At 40.2% G+C, this 19,538-nt stretch overlaps 6 protein-coding genes across 6 annotated transcripts; 3 read left to right on the top strand and 3 right to left on the bottom strand. All coding sequences in view use genetic code 12, as the record gives it.

Moving 5' to 3' along the window:
* Nucleotides 1-328: 328 nt before the first annotated feature.
* PVL30_005659 (uncharacterized protein) lies at nucleotides 329-2,332 on the top strand (the record flags this gene model as incomplete). The annotated part of the gene is made up of 1 exon (XM_001524059.2): nucleotides 329-2,332. The coding sequence occupies one exon, from the start codon at nucleotides 329-331 to the stop codon at nucleotides 2,330-2,332; it is 2,004 nt and encodes a 667-aa protein (XP_001524109.2).
* A 4,961-nt stretch (nucleotides 2,333-7,293) lies between these two features.
* On the top strand, nucleotides 7,294-7,692 carry PVL30_005658 (uncharacterized protein; the record flags this gene model as incomplete). Its single annotated transcript, XM_061119723.1, has 1 exon — nucleotides 7,294-7,692. One exon carries the CDS (start codon nucleotides 7,294-7,296, stop codon nucleotides 7,690-7,692), a length of 399 nt encoding a protein of 132 aa, XP_060975706.1.
* A 634-nt stretch (nucleotides 7,693-8,326) lies between these two features.
* PVL30_005657 (uncharacterized protein) lies at nucleotides 8,327-8,722 on the bottom strand (the record flags this gene model as incomplete). The annotated part of the gene is made up of 1 exon (XM_001524057.2): nucleotides 8,327-8,722. One exon carries the CDS (start codon nucleotides 8,720-8,722, stop codon nucleotides 8,327-8,329), a length of 396 nt encoding a protein of 131 aa, XP_001524107.2.
* Nucleotides 8,723-8,797: 75 nt separating this feature from the next.
* PVL30_005656 (uncharacterized protein) lies at nucleotides 8,798-11,668 on the bottom strand (the record flags this gene model as incomplete). Its single annotated transcript, XM_061119722.1, has 5 exons — nucleotides 8,798-8,937; nucleotides 9,246-9,416; nucleotides 9,508-9,617; nucleotides 10,001-10,016; nucleotides 11,665-11,668. The coding sequence occupies 5 exons, from the start codon at nucleotides 11,666-11,668 to the stop codon at nucleotides 8,798-8,800; spliced, it is 441 nt and encodes a 146-aa protein (XP_060975705.1).
* A 142-nt stretch (nucleotides 11,669-11,810) lies between these two features.
* On the bottom strand, nucleotides 11,811-16,508 carry PVL30_005655 (uncharacterized protein; the record flags this gene model as incomplete). The annotated part of the gene is made up of 1 exon (XM_001524055.2): nucleotides 11,811-16,508. The coding sequence occupies one exon, from the start codon at nucleotides 16,506-16,508 to the stop codon at nucleotides 11,811-11,813; it is 4,698 nt and encodes a 1,565-aa protein (XP_001524105.2).
* A 655-nt stretch (nucleotides 16,509-17,163) lies between these two features.
* Nucleotides 17,164-19,515, top strand: CCM1 (Mitochondrial group I intron splicing factor ccm1; the record flags this gene model as incomplete). The annotated part of the gene is made up of 1 exon (XM_001524052.2): nucleotides 17,164-19,515. One exon carries the CDS (start codon nucleotides 17,164-17,166, stop codon nucleotides 19,513-19,515), a length of 2,352 nt encoding a protein of 783 aa, XP_001524102.2.
* Nucleotides 19,516-19,538: the final 23 nt, after the last annotated feature.

Here is a 19,538-nt window from a genome sequence, read left to right as displayed (position 1 = left end):
TAGCTTATCAAAAAGGGTATATCCAAAGTTAGTGTATGCATCTTGATCAGTGGACTCCCACCTTTTGGTCAATATTTTTTCTTTTCTTCTTTTCTTTTTTTTTCTTTTTTTTTTTTGCAACTAGCGTACTAAATCGACAGCTCTATTCGATCTATTTTCCAACGAAAGAGAGAGAAAATGAAAGCTAGAGCGAGAACGAGAGAAGGGGAGAAATACAAATACTTTACAACCGCTAAAGCTTGAGTGCTTACGTCTTGTTTTGTTTTCTATAGGCCAAAATAGTTCAAACCCAAGCTCAAATTACAAATTATCAACGCACTACTCTCGTATGACTGAGATTGAAGATGCAGTCTCCAACTTTGATGTTAGGCTTGCTGAAAAGAAGGAAAAAGCGGAAACTATGTACCAGGTGAACAACACGGCAATATCTTTAAAGCGAATATTGGATGTTGTGTATGATCCTCATATAGATTACAATATTAAACTCCCATTAATCAAGAACCTCCCAAAATTACCAAACGACCTTCAGCTGCAGTTGCCGCTCGATGCGGCGATCAGAATTGTTAACAACTTTGGGTTGTGTTGCTCAAGGTTCTCGGAACTGTGGCCAATGAAAACCAAGGAGACGTTGAAATCATTGGATTTAACCATGTTCACATGGCTCTCACATGCAATAAAGCAAAGCATGAATACTATGTCTAGTAAAGAATTTGTGGTACTACTACCTATGCTATTAAACTGTCAAAAATACGACTATATGAGGTCTCATGTAAGTGAGCTTTTCCAGTACTTTGCTGATGTGAGTTTGTCATCGAGACCAGAACTTATTAATACTTTGAATAATCTAAGCCCATGGGACAAAGCACTTTTCCACAACCTCACTAACCAAAAGTTTGAAATACTAAGACGAGGCATAGACCTCAAAAGAAAGCCCGAAAGTAATTCCTTCAAATCTAATATAAGTATCAGCGAGGATTCTCGAATATGCGAGAAAAGAGAGAGTACCATGAGAAACTACAACAAGAAACCAAAAACCTTAGAGGAAACAATCATGAATGACACCGAAAATAAGGATTCAGACTCGGACAAGATACCTTTCATAAATAGTTATTCTGTTCTTGAAGATTGCTTGGAGCTACTTCAGGAGAAACAACTGAAGGAGTTAATAATAGCTACGCAAGCCGAAATAAAGAGCTTAAACACTTTTGAAACTTCAATATTTTCCAGGGCTTCAGAGGAAACCACCGGAAATCACCATAGCACAAAAGTCTTCAAAGCTTTTAGGCGAATTTGTTGGTTGCTCAACACTTCCTTTTTGAATTTGGAGGAATTCGACGAGCAAAAGGTTTATGAGTTGGTTGTAGCTGAGATTTCTACATTAAAGAATTTATTTAAACCGAAGAATGAATCCGACTTTGGGCAATCTAGTTGTAGTAGTTTCATAGCAAAAGAATTATTAGATTTTATACTAACTACAACTGATTTGCATCTAGATGTGGTACATTTGCAAACCCCCGTGCTTTGCTATATAATGGAAACGATACCATATTACGGAAGACTTCGATATCAGCATACCGCAAAACTTTTACTTAGTTTACGACGAGTTAAATCATATAATTATGTTGCTAGTGGTATTTCTAGTGTTAGTGCTAGTTCTGGTGCTAGTTCTGGTGCTAGTTCTGGTGCTAGTTCTGGTGCTGGTGTAGTCACTGATGGTAGCGGTTGTACCCAAATAGAATGCAACCTCAATTCGTTTTGCAACAGATATCGAACACTCATATATTCTGGTTTATTATCAGGCGATGTAAACATTTTGAACCTTACAACCGACTTGATTACAGGAAACAAAGCAACTTCATTTAAAAAGGAAGAAGATCGGCAACTTCACAACTCGTTTATTATGGACATAATTAATATGTTATGGAAAAACAAGTTTCTTTGTCAAAATCCAAAGCCGAACTCTATTCAAAAGAGTTTGTTCTTAATGACATCACGACTAAAGCTAGAAGAAGCTTTATTCCTAGGCGATGTTGTTAACATTCGACAACGTGGCTCGCTTGCAATAAACCCAGCAACAGCATACTTTGCTGTTAAAGTTCTTCGCTTTTTAGAAGACAGCTCGGAAACCTTGGAGGTGCGTCATGAAGGACCTATAACATGTGAGAGCATAACATTGATGAACACAAATTATCCCACTGGGTGGTTATCATTTCCCTCCGAAAACTTAAAACTACAAATACTTTACTATATGGAACAAAATGGTTTCATGGGCCTACCAGAATTTTTATTTAACTCTTTGCGTTCATTATTAGGAAGGAGAACGAAATCTTAGATGGGAGGGGGGAGGGGCCAGGTTGCCCACTAATCTCTGGTGAAGGTGCAATACCAGTGCGACAGTTTTGTGTCTCGTGTATATCCAAGTTGCTCAGCAGTGCGTGCGACTAATACCCTACCAAAGATGTGATTCCAATATTGTGCAGCAGTAACAGAAAGTAGACTACAAAAAAGGAAAAAGGGTGTGTGGGTACAAGTTTGAGGACAATTGTGTGCTCAGTTACTCTCTTCCCCTTTCCCCGCCCCATACATTCACATCATATAGGCCGGATCCCAGGTTGAACCCTAGGTTGGATCCTATGTCAATTCTACAAAAATGCGTTACTTCCAGAACATAGGGAGAATCTGGCTCCTATCAATGCTGCTGCCTGTCACATAGCAACGTTACTCTTCGTAAGTGTGCGACTGCTGTGCACTAGAATTCGCTACCTTGCGAGCTAGTACCAGCGAATAGATTTATTGCAGAAGGAGTGCATTCCGATAAAGTGTTACTATGTCAGAATACACTATGATTATAGTAAAGCTCTTAAGTGTAAGGTGTAAGTTATCTCATACAAGTCGTAAGTGAAGGCATTCGGGGGAGTCGTCACTCTTCCCGAATATTCACGGAATTGCGTTATAGTTGTTTTGACCGTAAAATGTGTATTTTATCGATGTTTCTATATATTTGACTCAAGTCTAAGATGCGACTTTAGTCAGGTATTTATATTCTACTATTTACACTCAAGATGAGTGGAGTACCAGAAACTCCTAATTTTGAGTCTGGCACGCATTTCCACTTTGTGGAAATATGGGCACAATGCGCCTATCTTAGGTCGCAATGTGACAATTCTCCCCCCTCTAAGAGGACTAGAAATTGGTTTTAAAATATATGTGGGAGTTTTCTCCTGACGTTCAGTCCCCCCCTGAGCAAATTGGTCATAAATATTTGGTGTCTGCTCTTAAGCAGGGGCGTTAGGAAGGAACTTACACATTACGTTTCCGAAGGTGAAATGGTTTAATCATCTCTCGGGTGTATCTGCGCAGTATCCTGATGCCACTTAAACTCTGTAAGTAATAAGTACGGCTCAGGATTTTCCGGATTTTGTATGGACCTGCCCAACGTTGGCCAAGCTTGTTTGGGTGAGTGAAGTCGCCATCAGTGACCAATACAAGGTCACCGGATTGAAGTTTGGTCAGTGTGTCGTAGCGATTGTCGAACACTTCTTTGTGATGTTCTCGAGTACGGCGTTGGGTGTCAAGGGCAGATGTGATTTCGTGTTGTCGGTGGTAGAGTTGTTGGAAACGGAAGAGGAATAGTTCGTCTTCGGAATAGGTTCTGATGTCTGGGTTGTGGCGGATTAAATTTGCGAGTGGACTATGGCCTTCGAAACCATAGACTAAATACTGTGGTGTAAAACCTGTTCGCTTCCTGACGGTGGTTCTATCAACCCATAAAGCGGTAACTAATGCTTGTTCTAGGTTAACTTTCTCCGGGAGCAGTCGCATGAAGCGGATGATGCTCTTGTGTGATGCTTCAATCATACCGTTTCCTTGTGGGTGATATGGTACCGTGTATTTAGCTTCAATTCCATGGGTGAGAAGTAGTTGCTTTAAATCTTTGTTAGCAAATTCTGGGCCATTATCCGTCTTTAGTGTCTGGAAGGTTCCAAACCTTGCTATGAAAGCCTCGTAAATAAATTCGGCGACAGCTTCTGCAGTGAGCCTAGGCAAAACCTTTGCTTCGGCCCATGCCAGAAACTCATCTCTCGCGACAACGATTACCGAGCCACCAATCTTTACACAGTCGCATACAATCGTGTGGAATAAACCTGCGGGTAAATTGAAATACAAGGGGTCACGTTGGTTTGTAGCTGGCCCTTGTTTTTGGCAATGAATGCATGTCGTAATGTAATCTTTTAGTCTGCGATACAAATTTGGAATGAAAGCGTAACAATTCAACAAGTTAAAGCATGCCTCTATACCTAAATGTCCGCGCTTGTCGTGGGCAACAAAGAAAACACTGCGTACTGCGTCTGAGCCAATAAGTACTCTTCGAGAGTAGGACCCTTCCTTACCACGTTTGAATAGTATGCCATTTTGTAAGTAGAACTCCAAAGCTCGGTAGGTGAACCGTTTATGGACTTTAGGGTTGGCATATATTGCAGGGACGGATAAGGTTTTGAGGTAGGATACGATATGGTCCAAATGGAATCCCTTGTAACTTGAGTTCGGTTCGTTGGTGATATTAGTAGCATTGACAGAGACCGTGAACGTCGGGTCAAGACTTTGTCGGAACAAGTTACGCACCTCTTCAACAGCAAAGTTCTCAGCTTGCGAGGAAGCCAGATAGCACCTACTAAGTGCATCTGCTATGACATTTTTCTTGCCATCAATGTGAACAATGTTGTAATTGAATGACCTTATAAAGTTTAACCATTTATAAGCTCGATTCACAAAGTGTGAATTGTCAAGGGGTTTATTTAGAACCTTGACAATCGATTGATTATCACAATAAATGTGGATAACTCCTGTATACCCGACAAGTACTGGGTGAACTGAGTTCAATGTGAGGTAAACACTAAAGAGTTCCTTCTCAAATATTGTGTAGTTCTTTTCCAGCTGAAATTTCTGTGTTATCCATTGAGTCGAGTTTGAATTTGGGTTTCAATTGTATTTTGGTTAACAGAAATCTATTTGTAATTAAATATGTGACCAGTGATCTATTTTATTTTTTTTCTATGATAGTAGATCGAATTAATGGCCACGTCGCTATCGTTAAAATTGTTTTTTCTTTTACGGCGTTGTGTTTATGGATCCTCGTGAGGTTGGCACTTTATCGTTTTTGTGTCCTCATCAGAAGTAGAAACTAATTTCACCTCGGGTCATTTTCCGCCGAATTATAATAACAAATTTCTTATTGGATGGCGACTAATTGCTGGTACAGTTATTCTGTTTTCCAGCGGTTACACGTACTGGTCGTGGCACTCTGAAAATTTTGGGTCATTGCTTTAGTTTGTACAATATATCATAGGCTTCCGGCGGAGTCTAAGCCATATTTGGTTTGTGATCTCATCGCGGCCATGAAAAATTTTCACTGTTGGGCATCAGCTTTGTGTCCGGTAAAACTTCCGACCATTTGCCGCATACCAACAGAAGTGTGTCTTCGGCGCCACGTACCGTACCGTGTAGTTTGGTAGAGTAAGTTCCACCTGTAAATAACAGGCTTATCGTCTGTTTGAGTACCATGATTCGGGTATATGTAATCCCAGGAGTGGTATCCCTTTGTAATAGCGTGGTCGGAGCATCTCTGGCTTGCCACAGACAGTACATATCTGCCTTAGTACCATGATTCGGGTATATGTAATCCCAGGAGTGGTATCCCTTTGTAATAGCGTGGTCGGAGCTTCTTTGGCTTGCCACAGACAGTACATATCTGCCTTAGTACCATGATTCGGGTATATGTAATCCCAGGAGTGGTATCCCTTTGTAATAGCGTGGTCGGAGCTTCTTTGGCTTGCCACAGACAGTACATATCTGCCTTAGTACCATGATTCGGGTATATGTAATCCCAGGAGTGGTATCCCTTTGTAATAGCGTGGTCGGAGCATCTCTGGCTTGCCACAGACAGTACATATCTGCCTTAGTACCAAATTCTTTCTTTGGTTTATTTATTTCTGGTTTATGTGTACGTTCATGACCGTAACATATCCAGTTCGATAACTTCACCCAACATGACTCCAAATCATTTTGAGTTCTCACTTATCTATACACCACTCTCAATCTGCTGCAGTGCAGGAATGGTCAATTTCCTGCTAGGGACCACCAAATTGTCACATAGCAACGTTACTCTTCGTAAGTGTGCGACTGCTGTGCACTAGAATTCGCTACCTTGCGAGCTAGTACCAGCGAATAGATTTATTGCAGAAGGAGTGCATTCCGATAAAGTGTTACTATGTCAGAATACACTATGATTATAGTAAAGCTCTTAAGTGTAAGGTGTAAGTTATCTCATACAAGTCGTAAGTGAAGGCATTCGGGGGAGTCGTCACTCTTCCCGAATATTCACGGAATTGCGTTATAGTTGTTTTGACCGTAAAATGTGTATTTTATCGATGTTTCTATATATTTGACTCAAGTCTAAGATGCGACTTTAGTCAGGTATTTATATTCTACTATTTACACTCAAGATGAGTGGAGTACCAGAAACTCCTAATTTTGAGTCTGGCACGCATTTCCACTTTGTGGAAATATGGGCACAATGCGCCTATCTTAGGTCGCAATGTGACACTGCCCACTGTAGTGTTTTTTTGTAAAGTTTTTTGTAAAGTACACACGCACCCGCGCGCGTCCATCTTACGTGTATATTACGTGTATCTGAGGTTAACTCGTTCACAGCAGCTCACGTGCGCGCACAGATACACATACTCCAGTCCGAGATACTCTAGTTTGCAATGACAGCGATTGCGCGAAATATACAGAACGTCCAATTTGAGAAATAATTTGTAGGCAGAGTGCGAGATAGAAGAATGGTTCATTTACAAATAGCAGAGTGTATACAAAAACAGAAAGGTGTGTTAATATTAGAAAGAAAAGTGTAAAGATTAATAGCAAAAGTCATCGAGTCCCCCACCTTGATGTGTTCCTGAAAACGAGTGAAAGCTGTATATGTTAAACGAGCGAAGATGCAGGTGCAATGGGAGATACCAAAAGTGTGTGCGTGCCAGTGACGGATAAGATAAGTAGTAGCAGGGCCCTTTGTGGTGTTTGAACACGGGCACATTTTTTGGCGAGCTCTCCTTCTTTGGGATCATGGCTGGGTTTGTGATATAGTTGGCCATGGAGCAGCCGCAGTAGCAATGTTAGGAACAGCAATAGCAGGAACAGCATCAGCAACACCACCAGAAATAACACCAGTAAAATTTTTGACAAATTTGAAGCGCTTGCTTTGAGTTTGGACGACGCTGGATAGCACACACTATGACAAATATGTTTCCTTTGTTTTCTATGATAAATATTAGTAGTGGTGGTAGTGGTGGTGGTCATAGTGGTGGTGGTAGTAGTGGTGGTGGTCATAGTGGTGGTGGTAGTAGTGGTGGTAGTAGTGGTGGTAGTAGTGGTGGTAGTAGTGGTGGTAGTGGTAGTAGTAGTAGCAGTAGCAGTAGCAGTAGCAGTAGCAGTAGCAGTAGTAGTGGTGGTAGTAGTGGTGGTAGTAGTGGTGGTGGTGATGGTAGTAGTGGTGGTGGTGATGGTAGTAGTGGTGGTGGTAGTGGTAGTAGTGGTGGTGGTAGTGGTAGTAGGGGTGGTGGTGGTAGTAAAGCTATTCCACCACGAGCAAACAATGATTATTATGTAGCAAAATTAAACCCCGAGAACTGATTCCACAAGCTTTTCTTCTGCACCATCTGAAACAACTTGCACGGTGACTTATACAACTCAACCTGTGATTATATGATCCCGCTGTGCCTTGTTGATACTCCTAGTGCATATGCGTCCTCGACATTTTTCGTTCCCCGTACAAGATCATACGACAAAGGCGCCATTTTGTCGCAGGATCTGCCAAGTTCAGAATAAATGTGTGAGTCGGCAGCTACACTAGTGCAATGTTGTGGTAGGCTATGGGAAACGGTAGCAGAGGTCGGTGGGCTCCCCCTGCTTTGGGATCATGGCTGGGTTTGTGATATAGTCATCCGTGAAGCAGCAACAGAGGTAACATCAGAAATAGCATTTGGAATAGCAGTAGAAATATCAGCCACACGGGTTTGCTTTTCATTTTTTGTTTGCGATTAGCACCAGTGATTAGGTTGAAGATGAATGGGTAGAAGATGGGCTAAGAAAGAGCCCGACTCCTTCAGATTGATTCAGCAATTGAGGGTCTCTGATCGCAGCAAAACATTTCGGCCAACTTTCTCTGAATAAAGGATTTTTCTTTTCTGGGACGTTGATATATGCGATCAAAGTCCTTCATCTTCAATGGACCTTCGACCAGGTTCAAATGAAAATTGAAAAGATTTTAAATCCAAAGAGCATACTTCTCAGACAATTTGCGCCTACTCTGACATAATCGAGAGACCCCGCTTGGACTGTCCTTAAACCAATCATCAATATAATACCAAACTCCATGGTCCCCATCATCTGCATATGCAGCACATATTAAAAACTTGCAGCCGTATCTTTCTTTGGCAGCTAGAAAAAATACTTCTTCTAAAAAGCGGTAATTATCCCACCAATCCCAAGCCTCATTTTCTGGGAACTTCCGAGTTTCTGTGAGCCTGAAATTGTTGGGGCGGCGACGTGATATAGCAGATTCCTTGCCATTCCGGGAAAACTTGTATTCCAATAAAAACTCTGTCCTATAGTCGAGATTGCGTGTTACAACGAAGTATTTGGTTTTCGTCTTTAACCGCATCTCAAACTAATTGAAGGACAGGTATAAGTAGCGAGTCATACTCGTCCTCGCCAAGTATTTCAGGGAGCCACCTGATCACATTTTCAAATTCTCGCTTTGTGACCCGGTGTACAATAAACTTCCCATCACCCAACTTTGAATTTCCATTCTCAAGTTTTGTGAGTCCTTGAGAAATGGACTGTACGTATTCGGAATCCGAGAAGCCCATTGAAGCTCTGATTTCCTGACACAGTCGAGGACAGTATGATTCTACGTTTGCTACGAACTTTCCGTATGTGAAAGGTTTGCAGCTGTTGTTGTTGTTGTTGTTGTTGTTGTTGTTTGTTGTTGTTGTTGTTGTTGTTGTTGTTGTTGTTGTTGTTGTTGTTGTTGTTGTTGTTGTTGTTGTTGTTGTTGTTGTTGTTGTTGTTGTTGTTGTTGTTGTTGTTGTTGTTGTTGTTGTTGTTGTTGTTGTTGTTGTTGTTGTTGTTGTTGTTGTTGTTATTCATCATCTTCTTCTTCTTTCTGTTGGGATGCAACGCACGAACGCCGGCAACCATCCCCTTAGCCAAAAGAACCCTTTCAGCTAACTCCTTCTCCTCTCTCCTCTCTTTAAACCATCCAAATGGTCTAAGCAGGGGGAATTGTCTCCTCACCAGCTTCTTTTTCTCCACGTCTTCAGCGCCTAAATCTATCTCGTAGAAGGTTTCCGACCCTGTAGCCGGTGAAGGAACCGATACTGGTGAGCCCGGCAACACTAATGCTGATTCTACTAGCAAAAACACACGTGGCTGCGTTCCTAATACTTTTAAGGTCGAGAGCTGAGCTTAACTCCCATAATGGTGATCCTGTTGCCTTCTCTGGTATTTTAAACCAAACTTTATGCATAAAATCAACTATCCGGTAAAGTTTGACTCTGTAAATGACATTAGAAAAGTGGTTAGACTTGGTTGTGGGTTTAGTTTTGAGAAAAGAAAGAAGAAGAAGATGAAGAAGAAGAAGAAGAAGAAGAAGAAGAAAAGGGTGAAAAAAGATTCGAGGTCACAAGGGCTGTATTTGTGGATATTTATACTTTACAAAGTAGCTAGCTCTCTAGTTAGGCCACGTAGTTGGAGATTAACAAGTAAACTTGTATATGCCATACACATTGTGGTTGCAAAAGCTTTAAAGAAATGTGTTTAATATTGTAAAAAGCGCGCATGCTGTTACAGGTCACAAGGGTATGAGTGCGAGCGGGGATCACTCAAATATATAATTCAATGTCTATATGCTGTAGCCTTTATTGTTGACGTCATGCACATGGCAGCACCGTCACCTTTAGGCTAAAGCATATTAACAAGCTCCTTTTGATTTCTTTGTTTTGCTCTCTTAAAGTTAGCGTAACAGTAGATATATTTTTGTACCGTCGTGTGGAAGGAAAGTAGATGGGGGGGGGGGGGGGGGGCGGAAGTGGGGAAACTAGTGAGTGATAATATGTACTAATGTTTTCGTAGCGATGTGAGTCTAGTATCTATATTTGTCTGTGAGGTCTGTGAGCAAACACTGATGAAGAAGCTACAGTTCAAGAACCATGCGGTCTGATTATTGTTCAAAAAGCTTTAGCTTTCTTCACTTTGTCCAAATAGAAATCTTCATGGCGAAGTCCATCGGTCAATAAAATTTGAGTTCTCCTCAAGCTACAAGATCCCCTTTAGCGTTTTACCCTGGTCATTTGAGCATTTTTCTTTTAGTTTCATCAATTTAGGAGCGAGGAGAAGGAGGAGGAGTAAGAGAACTTTAAAAAACCTCAAAAAACCTCAAAATACACACACGGAGTTGCAAGCACCTGATTTTTTTTTGGGCTACGAAAAAAAATAATAATAAAACTTTACCAACTAATATCAGTCATTATCAGTCATATCATCTTCTTCCTCCCCCTTCACTCTCCCCACTTTTAATTTCCATTATTTTCCACACGTATCATTGGTGTATCCCAAAATGAGCTCTCGAAGAAAGGGGTGGGTTGGTGGCGGTGACTCATCACATGCATATATTGGTGGAGTCGTAATTGGCCTTTCCCCCCCTATTCTCTGTTGTTGGGGTTGCTGCTGTTTGGCGGTGTTGTTGGAAGGGTCAAGATGAAAATGTGTATCGGTTTGATTTTGTGGCATTTTATGGCATTTTATGGCATTTACAGCATTTACCAATAAGCATGTAAGGCCAGTTTTCATCAATACAAAGTTTTCCTCCAAACTAAATTCTGTCTTTTCCCTCCTCCCCCCCCGCCTGCCCTTGCCCCTAATCTACAAACTATCGCCAGAATCTAAATTAGTTAGCAAACGTTTGGCTTTTCCACATTAAAACGCCAAGATATAATAGACCCCTTGTAGCCTTGTTTTTTTTTTTGTATTTGGCTGCTTGTTTACAGCCAAACAACATCTACAGTTCTTGGCACCAACTAGTCCGATTTATTCCTTATCTGAACTGCTACGTTAGCCAAAAAATAGATAGTAATAATAATTCCAAATATGACCGAAAAGCTTATGCGAACCAACACCAAATAACATTCACATAGGAAATGACTTCTTCACAAGTGTGGGGCAGCTGTGCACTAAAATCATGCTACCTAGGTTACAAGTACCAACTGTGTCAATACACACACACACATACACACACACTCGAAACAACACAACACAACACAACACAACACAACACAACGTGAACGGTTGATATCTTGATTGCGTGCCATCTCACCATAAACCGTACTATGATTACAAGATATGATGCTTCATGTGCAAAGCGTGGTGCAAGTCGTCTCAATTACAGTTTGCAGGCAAAGAGACTTTACTGAGTGTCCATTTTTGAGAAAATGTTTATTGGCAGACAGTTTTAAACCCATTGTCTCTTCAAAACATTGTATTTGTCGATTTTTGCTATATAGCTTATTTGAAGTCTACAATGTCCCCTCCGCATATTAAACATACCCATAGTCTGTAAGTTAACAAAATGAGACTCATCTCTTCAACAATACTTTTTAACCTTGAGGTTCAAATCTAGTATTATCCAAGATTTATTTGAACGTAATAGTGGCACCAAAAAGCGACTGAACAAGGGTGCAATGTAGATAAAGCTATGGAGGTACAACAAATTCGTTATTAAGTCTTAGTTTTGAACTTGCTAGCTCATCAAACACATCCAACTCATCTTCATCGTAGTAAGCACGGGCTGGGTTTTTGAGTCCATGGAACGCGCCAGAACCTGCTGCTTTGTCCATTTCTTTCACTAGTTTGATCATGCTATTCTCACCATAGTTGACCCCATAGGATGCACTGATTGGTATCACACCTTGCACCCAAGCATCCACTATTCTGGCCCGTTGTTTAGTACCAAGCCTCGAAATTGGAAACTCGCCTTTCCTAATGAATGCTACAATGTCAATAACAAGATGATGCTTACTAAGCACAGTGTTGACAATAAGTGGTACCAAGGACGAATAAAAGCGACTTCGCTTGGACTCGCACACTACAATAGTGTAATCGGCACATTTAAAAACACAGGACCCATTCCTATAAATATCTGGATGACAATACTCAATGGTATTTTCAATATCAATCGGAAAATGATGCAACCCCATAACCTCAAATGTATCTGCAATCTTTCCTAATACAAACAAAGGTTGGAACGACGAAACTTCATTGATATTGGTGTCATTCTGATTCTTCGTAATCGAAATATTGTGAAGAAATCCCAAGTCCCCAGTTCGCAAATACCTAACGTCGGGATTTCCATCAGCAATCACCCCCTTGAATTGCATCTGGCTAAACGAATCCGTCGGTCCTTTAGGGCCATTGGTAAAAGATGTCAAGTTTGCTTCCGAACGCACCCAAATCTCACCATATTCACCTTCTTTACAAATTTTCCTGGTTTCAGGGTTAACAATTGCAACTTCGGTACAAACAGGTACCATTCCAGAATCCTGTACATGCAATGCATTGGGAACCTCTGCTTGATTAACAACAGACACGTATCCCTGTCGCAATGCAACAGGATCCAAGAATAGGTCAACCGGCGCCACGGTCATGTATGATCTAGTTGAGATCATCGGGTTAAAAAAATGACTATGAACAGTAGACATCGATGCAACGCTCAATTTTGTAGATTGGAAAACTTTTGCAATTTTACGTAAAAGATCAACTTCAACTCTATTTTCTGTACTAATCATCATGTTTTTCAAGTGCGACAAATCAAATCCCTTTGGTGCAAACTTTATAGCGGCATACTTCAACATTTGCTCAGTCACAAATACATCCTTCACCTTGTGTCGCGCTAAAGTTAAAAAAAATGATAATGGATTCTCAGCATACGTCACAGGCGAGCTAAGATACGTAGTCGTACCCAAAAATACACCAAGCAAACATGTTTGAATAAAGCCAATACCAACAGAATGTCGAACGCATCCAACTATTGAAGAGTTTGAGTTCAAATTACACGTTTCTTTAAAAACCTTGCAAACCCCAATTATATCCTTGTGGCTCAATGTTGCACCAACACGGTAATGGTCCGAAGTGAAATTCAACCAAACCAATGCTGTTCTATTCTCCAAATTCAGCGTACCAACCCTCAGAGTAATTTTTGACATCAAATTGGTCACGTTCGATACTTTACTAAGCTTGGTGGTGTTCTTTATCCTCAACGATTTGACTCTTTTATGGGCAATTTTTTTAAAAGAGTCGGCAACGGGGCCATTTTTCAAAAACTTTTCCACTTCGTCATTGACTAAAATTTCCGAGATATCAAAATCTCGTATAACACCCACAAATGCAGGGAAATCTTCTCCGATTCTATTGGAGTCAAACGGAAGCATTGGTACAGGAACAACTCCACATATAAGACAAGCGTAAAACGCAACAACAAACTCCTCTGATAAAGAAAACATTAATATAACGTACTGTCCTGTTTTCAAAGCTGTTTTTTCAATCAAGTACTGACAAACGGCATGGACCTTGTGTTCGAATTTCTTCCAATTTAACGGCTTGGACTTTCCGCTGACATCAACGCTATGAAACGCAGTGGCGTCTCCGAGTTTGGTGACACGATACTTTAAGATATCTTGAATCGTTTTAAAATCACTCAATACTGCTCCTGTCGTATCATCAACGGTCTTGGATCTATGATCAATAGTGGAATATTGATCAGAGAATTTTAATAAAGCTTGGTTTCTAAGCTCTGAAACATACGGAGACCAAATACCACCAATAACGTCTTCTCCATGCGGTATCATACTCACCGACTTTCTAATGAAAAATTTAACAAATTCAGCTCGCAATGACCCCTCCAAAAATTTCTTTTTACAAAGCATATTGGCAATCTCTCGGCCACCACTTCTCATGATTTTGGGCAAGGTATCGCAATCAACAACCAAAACACAATATAGCCTCAAAAAGTGCCTTTTGTATAGAGTGTCAAAACATTTTTGAGCAATTGCATTCAATACGGGTTCGTTAAGAGGCGCTCCACTAGAGAGTTCGGTTTCAGCGTTTTTTGACTTGGTGCCACCTTCACCAGTACCGTTTTCAGCTTCTTTCTGCTCCACTTGGACATTCCGTATAATTTCAGCTTCCACAATAGCCACCGGAAGATACTCGTTCCCAATAAAAATGTCAAATATTGTACAATCGTAAATTTGTTTGACTTCGGTAGCCAAAGTTGCTAGCAAGTGCGAAGAGTAATGATATCTTGAACCGCTACCTTCAATTAAATCGAGCCCTCGAGATTTGGCCATCTCTAGTTCATCCCAACTCATTCTCTGCCTAATGCGATCTTCGTATAGACCCAAAATGTAGACTTTACCCAAATATATGAATCCAAGTAAGCCAGTTCTTAAGAAATCCATCTCCAATAACCCATCAGGACCAAGACATTTGGCGTGAAAAATCAGTTTGGATTCTTTGCGTAGTCCATAAAATCCACCCGAGAGACATGGGCTATCGATCCATATTTCTCCCAACTCACCTCTTTGCACAAGTGTTGACAGCTCTGGATTAACTACGGCAAGAGTTGCATCTGGAAGTGGGTAACCAAACGCATCAACTCGTAGCACATCGTTGGAAATGTCATCTGAGGCATAAGGGTTCGTCTCAACTATCTTCACAATGTTCCTACTTAATGCGTCTTTATCAATGAGCACCGCAGAAAGTTCATTTGCTTCTTCTTCTGAAACCTGCGAGCCAAAACAGTCTTTGGGTCCTATCCAATCTCGGAGTGATATCACCATTCCTCCATATTCACTTAGTGTAAGCATGGGAATAATTGCATTTTCTGGGTGTTGACATCCAAGTGGTCGAAGATACCTTTGCGACAAAATCTCCATAAACTCCCCATCAATCGTTAGAGCGTTAACCAATACCCACTTCACCGAAGAGAAATCAACTTTTTGCGTTTTGGAAAAGTACCTTGTGGCACTTGGCGATTGCTGATAATTGTATGTGACTCTTTTCAACCCCAAGTAATCAGCAAGGAGCAACGACGCGCGACATCGTGTGATGATGTTTGCGTAAAGACCAGGTGTCTCCATAACTTTCTGTGGGGCCCAATAGAGCACATTACCAGTATAAATAGTGAACAATACTCCTAAAATGAGTCCTATTGAGAAACGCACATCCAATGTAGCAAGAAAAACCTTTTTAAGGCCTCTGAATTCTTTGAAGCTTCTGCTTAATCCACTCTCAGAATTTGGCAGACTCAGAAGTGCCGCTTCTAAGCAAGTCATTTGATGAGCAATTGTCCTATGGCTTAAAGCAATGCCCCGTAGTTCACCAACTGGAGACCTCGAAAACTCAATATAAGCAAGGTTCATGCTCGACTTTTTATCCTCCTTCAGTGGTTTTCTTGTTGACCAAAATGATAATTCTGACTTTTTAGCCGAGCCAAGATCCGTAGTCCTCCATTTGAGAAGCTTCGGAGGCCACTTGATTCGCTGGTTTTGGGAGTTTAGTCTTTCGAGCTCTTTGGCAACAGTTTCGGAGTATAGCAAAAGTTTAGAATTTGTCAAGTTGAGTATACCAATCACTTCATTCAAGGAAATGTCTTGATGTATTGGAATCGCTGTGACACCAGCAATAAAGCAACCAAATAGTGCAGTTACAAACTCAGTGACTTCACCATCCTTGTATAACAAAACAACTGTGTCAGTCCTCTTTAATGAAACTTTGTGATGTATTTCGTAAGCAATTTTGGCTGCTCGAAGATAAATCTTCTCCCAAGAAATTGAATTCACTTCTTTACCTTTGGAGTCTAAAACAACGAAAGCCATTTCGCTTTTGTAAATTTGTGCCCTTAGCTTAAGAATATCTACCAAATATTCTGCACCCATATTGTCGAATGTGATATTTGAAGGCTTACGCGGTTTTAAAGGCAATTCTAATTTACTTGGGTCTAATGGAAGTATATCTCTATTCTGTTCTTTGTGAAGCTTTTCAATCGATTGTAATATCGCTTCTCTTCTATTTATATAGTTCCACTGATCAATCGATTTGTTAACCAAAAAATCCTCGTCTAGTTTTTGCAAAAGAATTGCCAAATCCGGTGGTATGTCAGAGGCGGTTCCTGATATTGCGTTTGGTGCAACACCTTGTGACAAACCCGCTGTGTTTAGCGTGATGGGGTCAGCATCATTTGCCACTGCATTATTGTGATGATGATTATGAGTATGGCCATGGCCATGACTATGAGTAGGATTCGGATGATGATCTGCATGAAGGGTAACTTCTGACATAGATTGTAATCGGGTCTGGTATGTCAGTCCCCGATTTACTTGAGACATGTCCATTACTGTATCTTGAATATAAATGTTTGTTTGTATGTTTGGGATAAATGAAAAAGAAGGAAATAAAGTAAAAAAAAAATAAAAGAATAAAAGAAAAAAGGGCTGGGGGAGGGGAAAGGAAAGTAAACTGCAGAGCCTTTGTTAGTTTGCCCTTTGTGGATGATGAACAAAATGTTTGCTTGTCAGTAGAGTCTGTAGCTGGCCTGATCAAAGTTTCCTATACATATATTGGTATTTGTTGTTGTTGTTGATGATGTTGTTGTTGTTGTTGTTCTTTTTTTTTTTTTATTTTTAATCTCAAAAGGACTAGTTCCATTAACTTGCACCTTATTTGATTTGGCACCTGGCACCTGTTTTGTGTTCTTTCGTATAGAAAGGAATTGTTGAAGCTGAAACAGTACGAAGTGTAATTAAGTAGAATGCACACGCAAGAGGAGAAAAGAAATATATAGAAGAGTTTCGGTCAGGAGGTAGCGATAATTTTCATCTCATCAAGAAAGAGATACACTCACATCTGCAACAATTTGCATCCCGCAGTACACATCTACAATATCGAGTTTAACACATCATTACAGAACCTTTATTTTAATTTCTTTCATTTTCTTTTTCATTTCTTTTTCTTTTTTGTTTAAAAAACATTATTATTCTGGTCACCACCATGTCTTTCCGAATATCACAACAGCTTTTTGGCAAAGGGCATTTTAGTGCTAATGGCATTTTGCGGTCTCTGTACTGTGGTTGTCGTTATATATTCACACCAAGCTCATTAGATAAAACTACACCTTTACGGCGGGACCCAAAGTTGCCGATACACAGCGATGACCATGGCAACAAAAACGAAAACAAAAACAAAAATAAGAATAAGAATAAAAACAAAAATAAGAATAAAGTCAAGCACAATCATAATCACAATTTCAATCATCAGTATGGTCTTGGCAGATCAAACGCTTCGTATTCAGAAAAAAGTAAACTCACACTGAAAAGAAAGGAACTAGAGTCGAAACGACAGTCTACCCAACCGCAGAAAAAAGTTTTTGTGCACGATCTTAGATCTTTAACGCAGGAGATTTCCACATATGTTCAATACAAAGAGTTGGAAGAAAAAGGGGAAGCTATGGAGCCTGAAGAAATATATCGACTGATTTCAGGGGGAAACGAAGCATCCAACACCAAGACTGAAAGCACAGGAAAGGAACTCAAACTAAGAAACCAGATCCCCAAAGAAATCTCAAACAAGTTGGGGCTTGTAATGGAGTTTCTGAGTTCAAACGGCACTGGAATAAACTGGCCCACAATCACTGACCAATTAAGCCTAAGTGGTGGGTTCCAAGGATTTAGCTCCGAAACAGTCAATCGCTTCATTAGTTTGATACCTTTGCAAAGTCTCAATAAAATGAGACCTAGCTTGTTACACATGTGCAAAGACGCGCAAGTGAATTTATCATCCAAAGTTGAGACCAAACTATTCAAGTCTATGGCATTGGGTGACAGACTTTCTGATACTACGATTCAGGAAATGGAAGAGGAGTTTGAGAAATTACAGGCTAGTAATCGCTTAAAAACAGAACATTTTGAAACAATGGCATTAGCATATGTCAAGAATCAGAAATTGGAGAAAGTTGATAGCTTGATACAGACAATGAAACTTCGAGGCTTGGAGATTGGGAGGTCTATTTTTACCTCTATATTGATAGGCTACACATATTATGAAAAAAACGTTGATAAAGCATTACAAACATTTGAAGCGATGAAGTTTTTGTCCAAAAAGACCGCACCCACATCTCAGAACTACAAGGACATCATTGCTGCATGCACAATGAATGGGAAAATTGAATTGGCACTAAACTTTTATCAGGACATGTTGGAACAGAATACTCAAGTGAACCAAACTGTTTTAGCGATGCTTGCAAAGGGATGTATTAAAAATAACGCATTGGTACCGAAAGCTTGGGAGTTTATCTTTAAGATTTATGACTTTTCTTGGTCGCCAAGTTTAGACACATATGAGACAATGTTGTATATTTCAGCTCGAGAAGGAGATGCCAACTTGACAAGAGCACTTTTTTTTAAATTGTTGCAAAGCGGCTCAGTAACACCTAGGGCAGCATTTTACTTAATGATGTCTTATTCTAGGTATTCTGAGAAGAAGAACAACACTGGGTTCTACTCCATAACTAATAGCGAAAGAGGTAGATTGTTCCGCGATCACATTATCAATGATGTTGATTATACAAAAAGTGTGTTTGAGTTTCCGATGTTGCCATTAAACAATCTTCACTCGGAGGAACTCATATTGGCAGAAGCTTTAGCAGTATGGTCATTTTTTTCAATCAACAAGCCTAGTTTCCTAACTCCTCAACTTCTTTCTTGCTACTTGACTGCGGTGTTGAATCATGGAAAATTGAACGATTTCAAAAACGTATTCGAGGATTGCACTTATGCAGAAGTGTCGTTACCCCTGAATCGTCAGCAAGTTGATCAAACTGGTAAAGTCGTCCACGTTGACCAAGATACAGAAAGTGAAGAAAACGAGACAAAACAAGACAAACAAGCCAATCATGCAACAACTTCTACATTTGATATTCAAATAGCTAACTTAAACTCATCTTTGCCCCAGCAAACAAATAATTTGCATAAACTTCCTCGTGAAAGCATCGTGTACAAAATAGCAATGAGAGCTGCTGCCAAATTCAGAGACGGCGAGCTTGCCGACAATATTATTGCAGAGAGGGGTCTTTATAGGAAGTCAAAGTCTTATAAGCTATTACCTAAAAGGAAGCAAATTGCATTGGATTTTGAGTTTGCCTGTTCTACAGTCCATTATTACACTGACGTTGGATTGTTTAACGATGCTTTAGCAGTTATATTGCTGTCTGAAGACACATTTAATTGGTCGTGGAAGGAAGTTGGAAAATTGATCAACACAGCAGCTAGTCTTCATGATACTAAAACGGTCGAGACAGCCAAAAGTATCATAAAGCGTGTGAAATTGAGACAGCATAGTCTTTAGTTTCGATTTTGCAAATTAATAAA

Source organism: Lodderomyces elongisporus, chromosome 8 (assembly GCF_030384665.1).
Source record: "Lodderomyces elongisporus chromosome 8, complete sequence".
Lineage (NCBI taxonomy): Eukaryota > Fungi > Ascomycota > Pichiomycetes > Serinales > Debaryomycetaceae > Lodderomyces > Lodderomyces elongisporus.
Note: the sequence above shows the minus strand (reverse complement) of the source record. Positions and strands in the feature narration are given on the sequence as shown.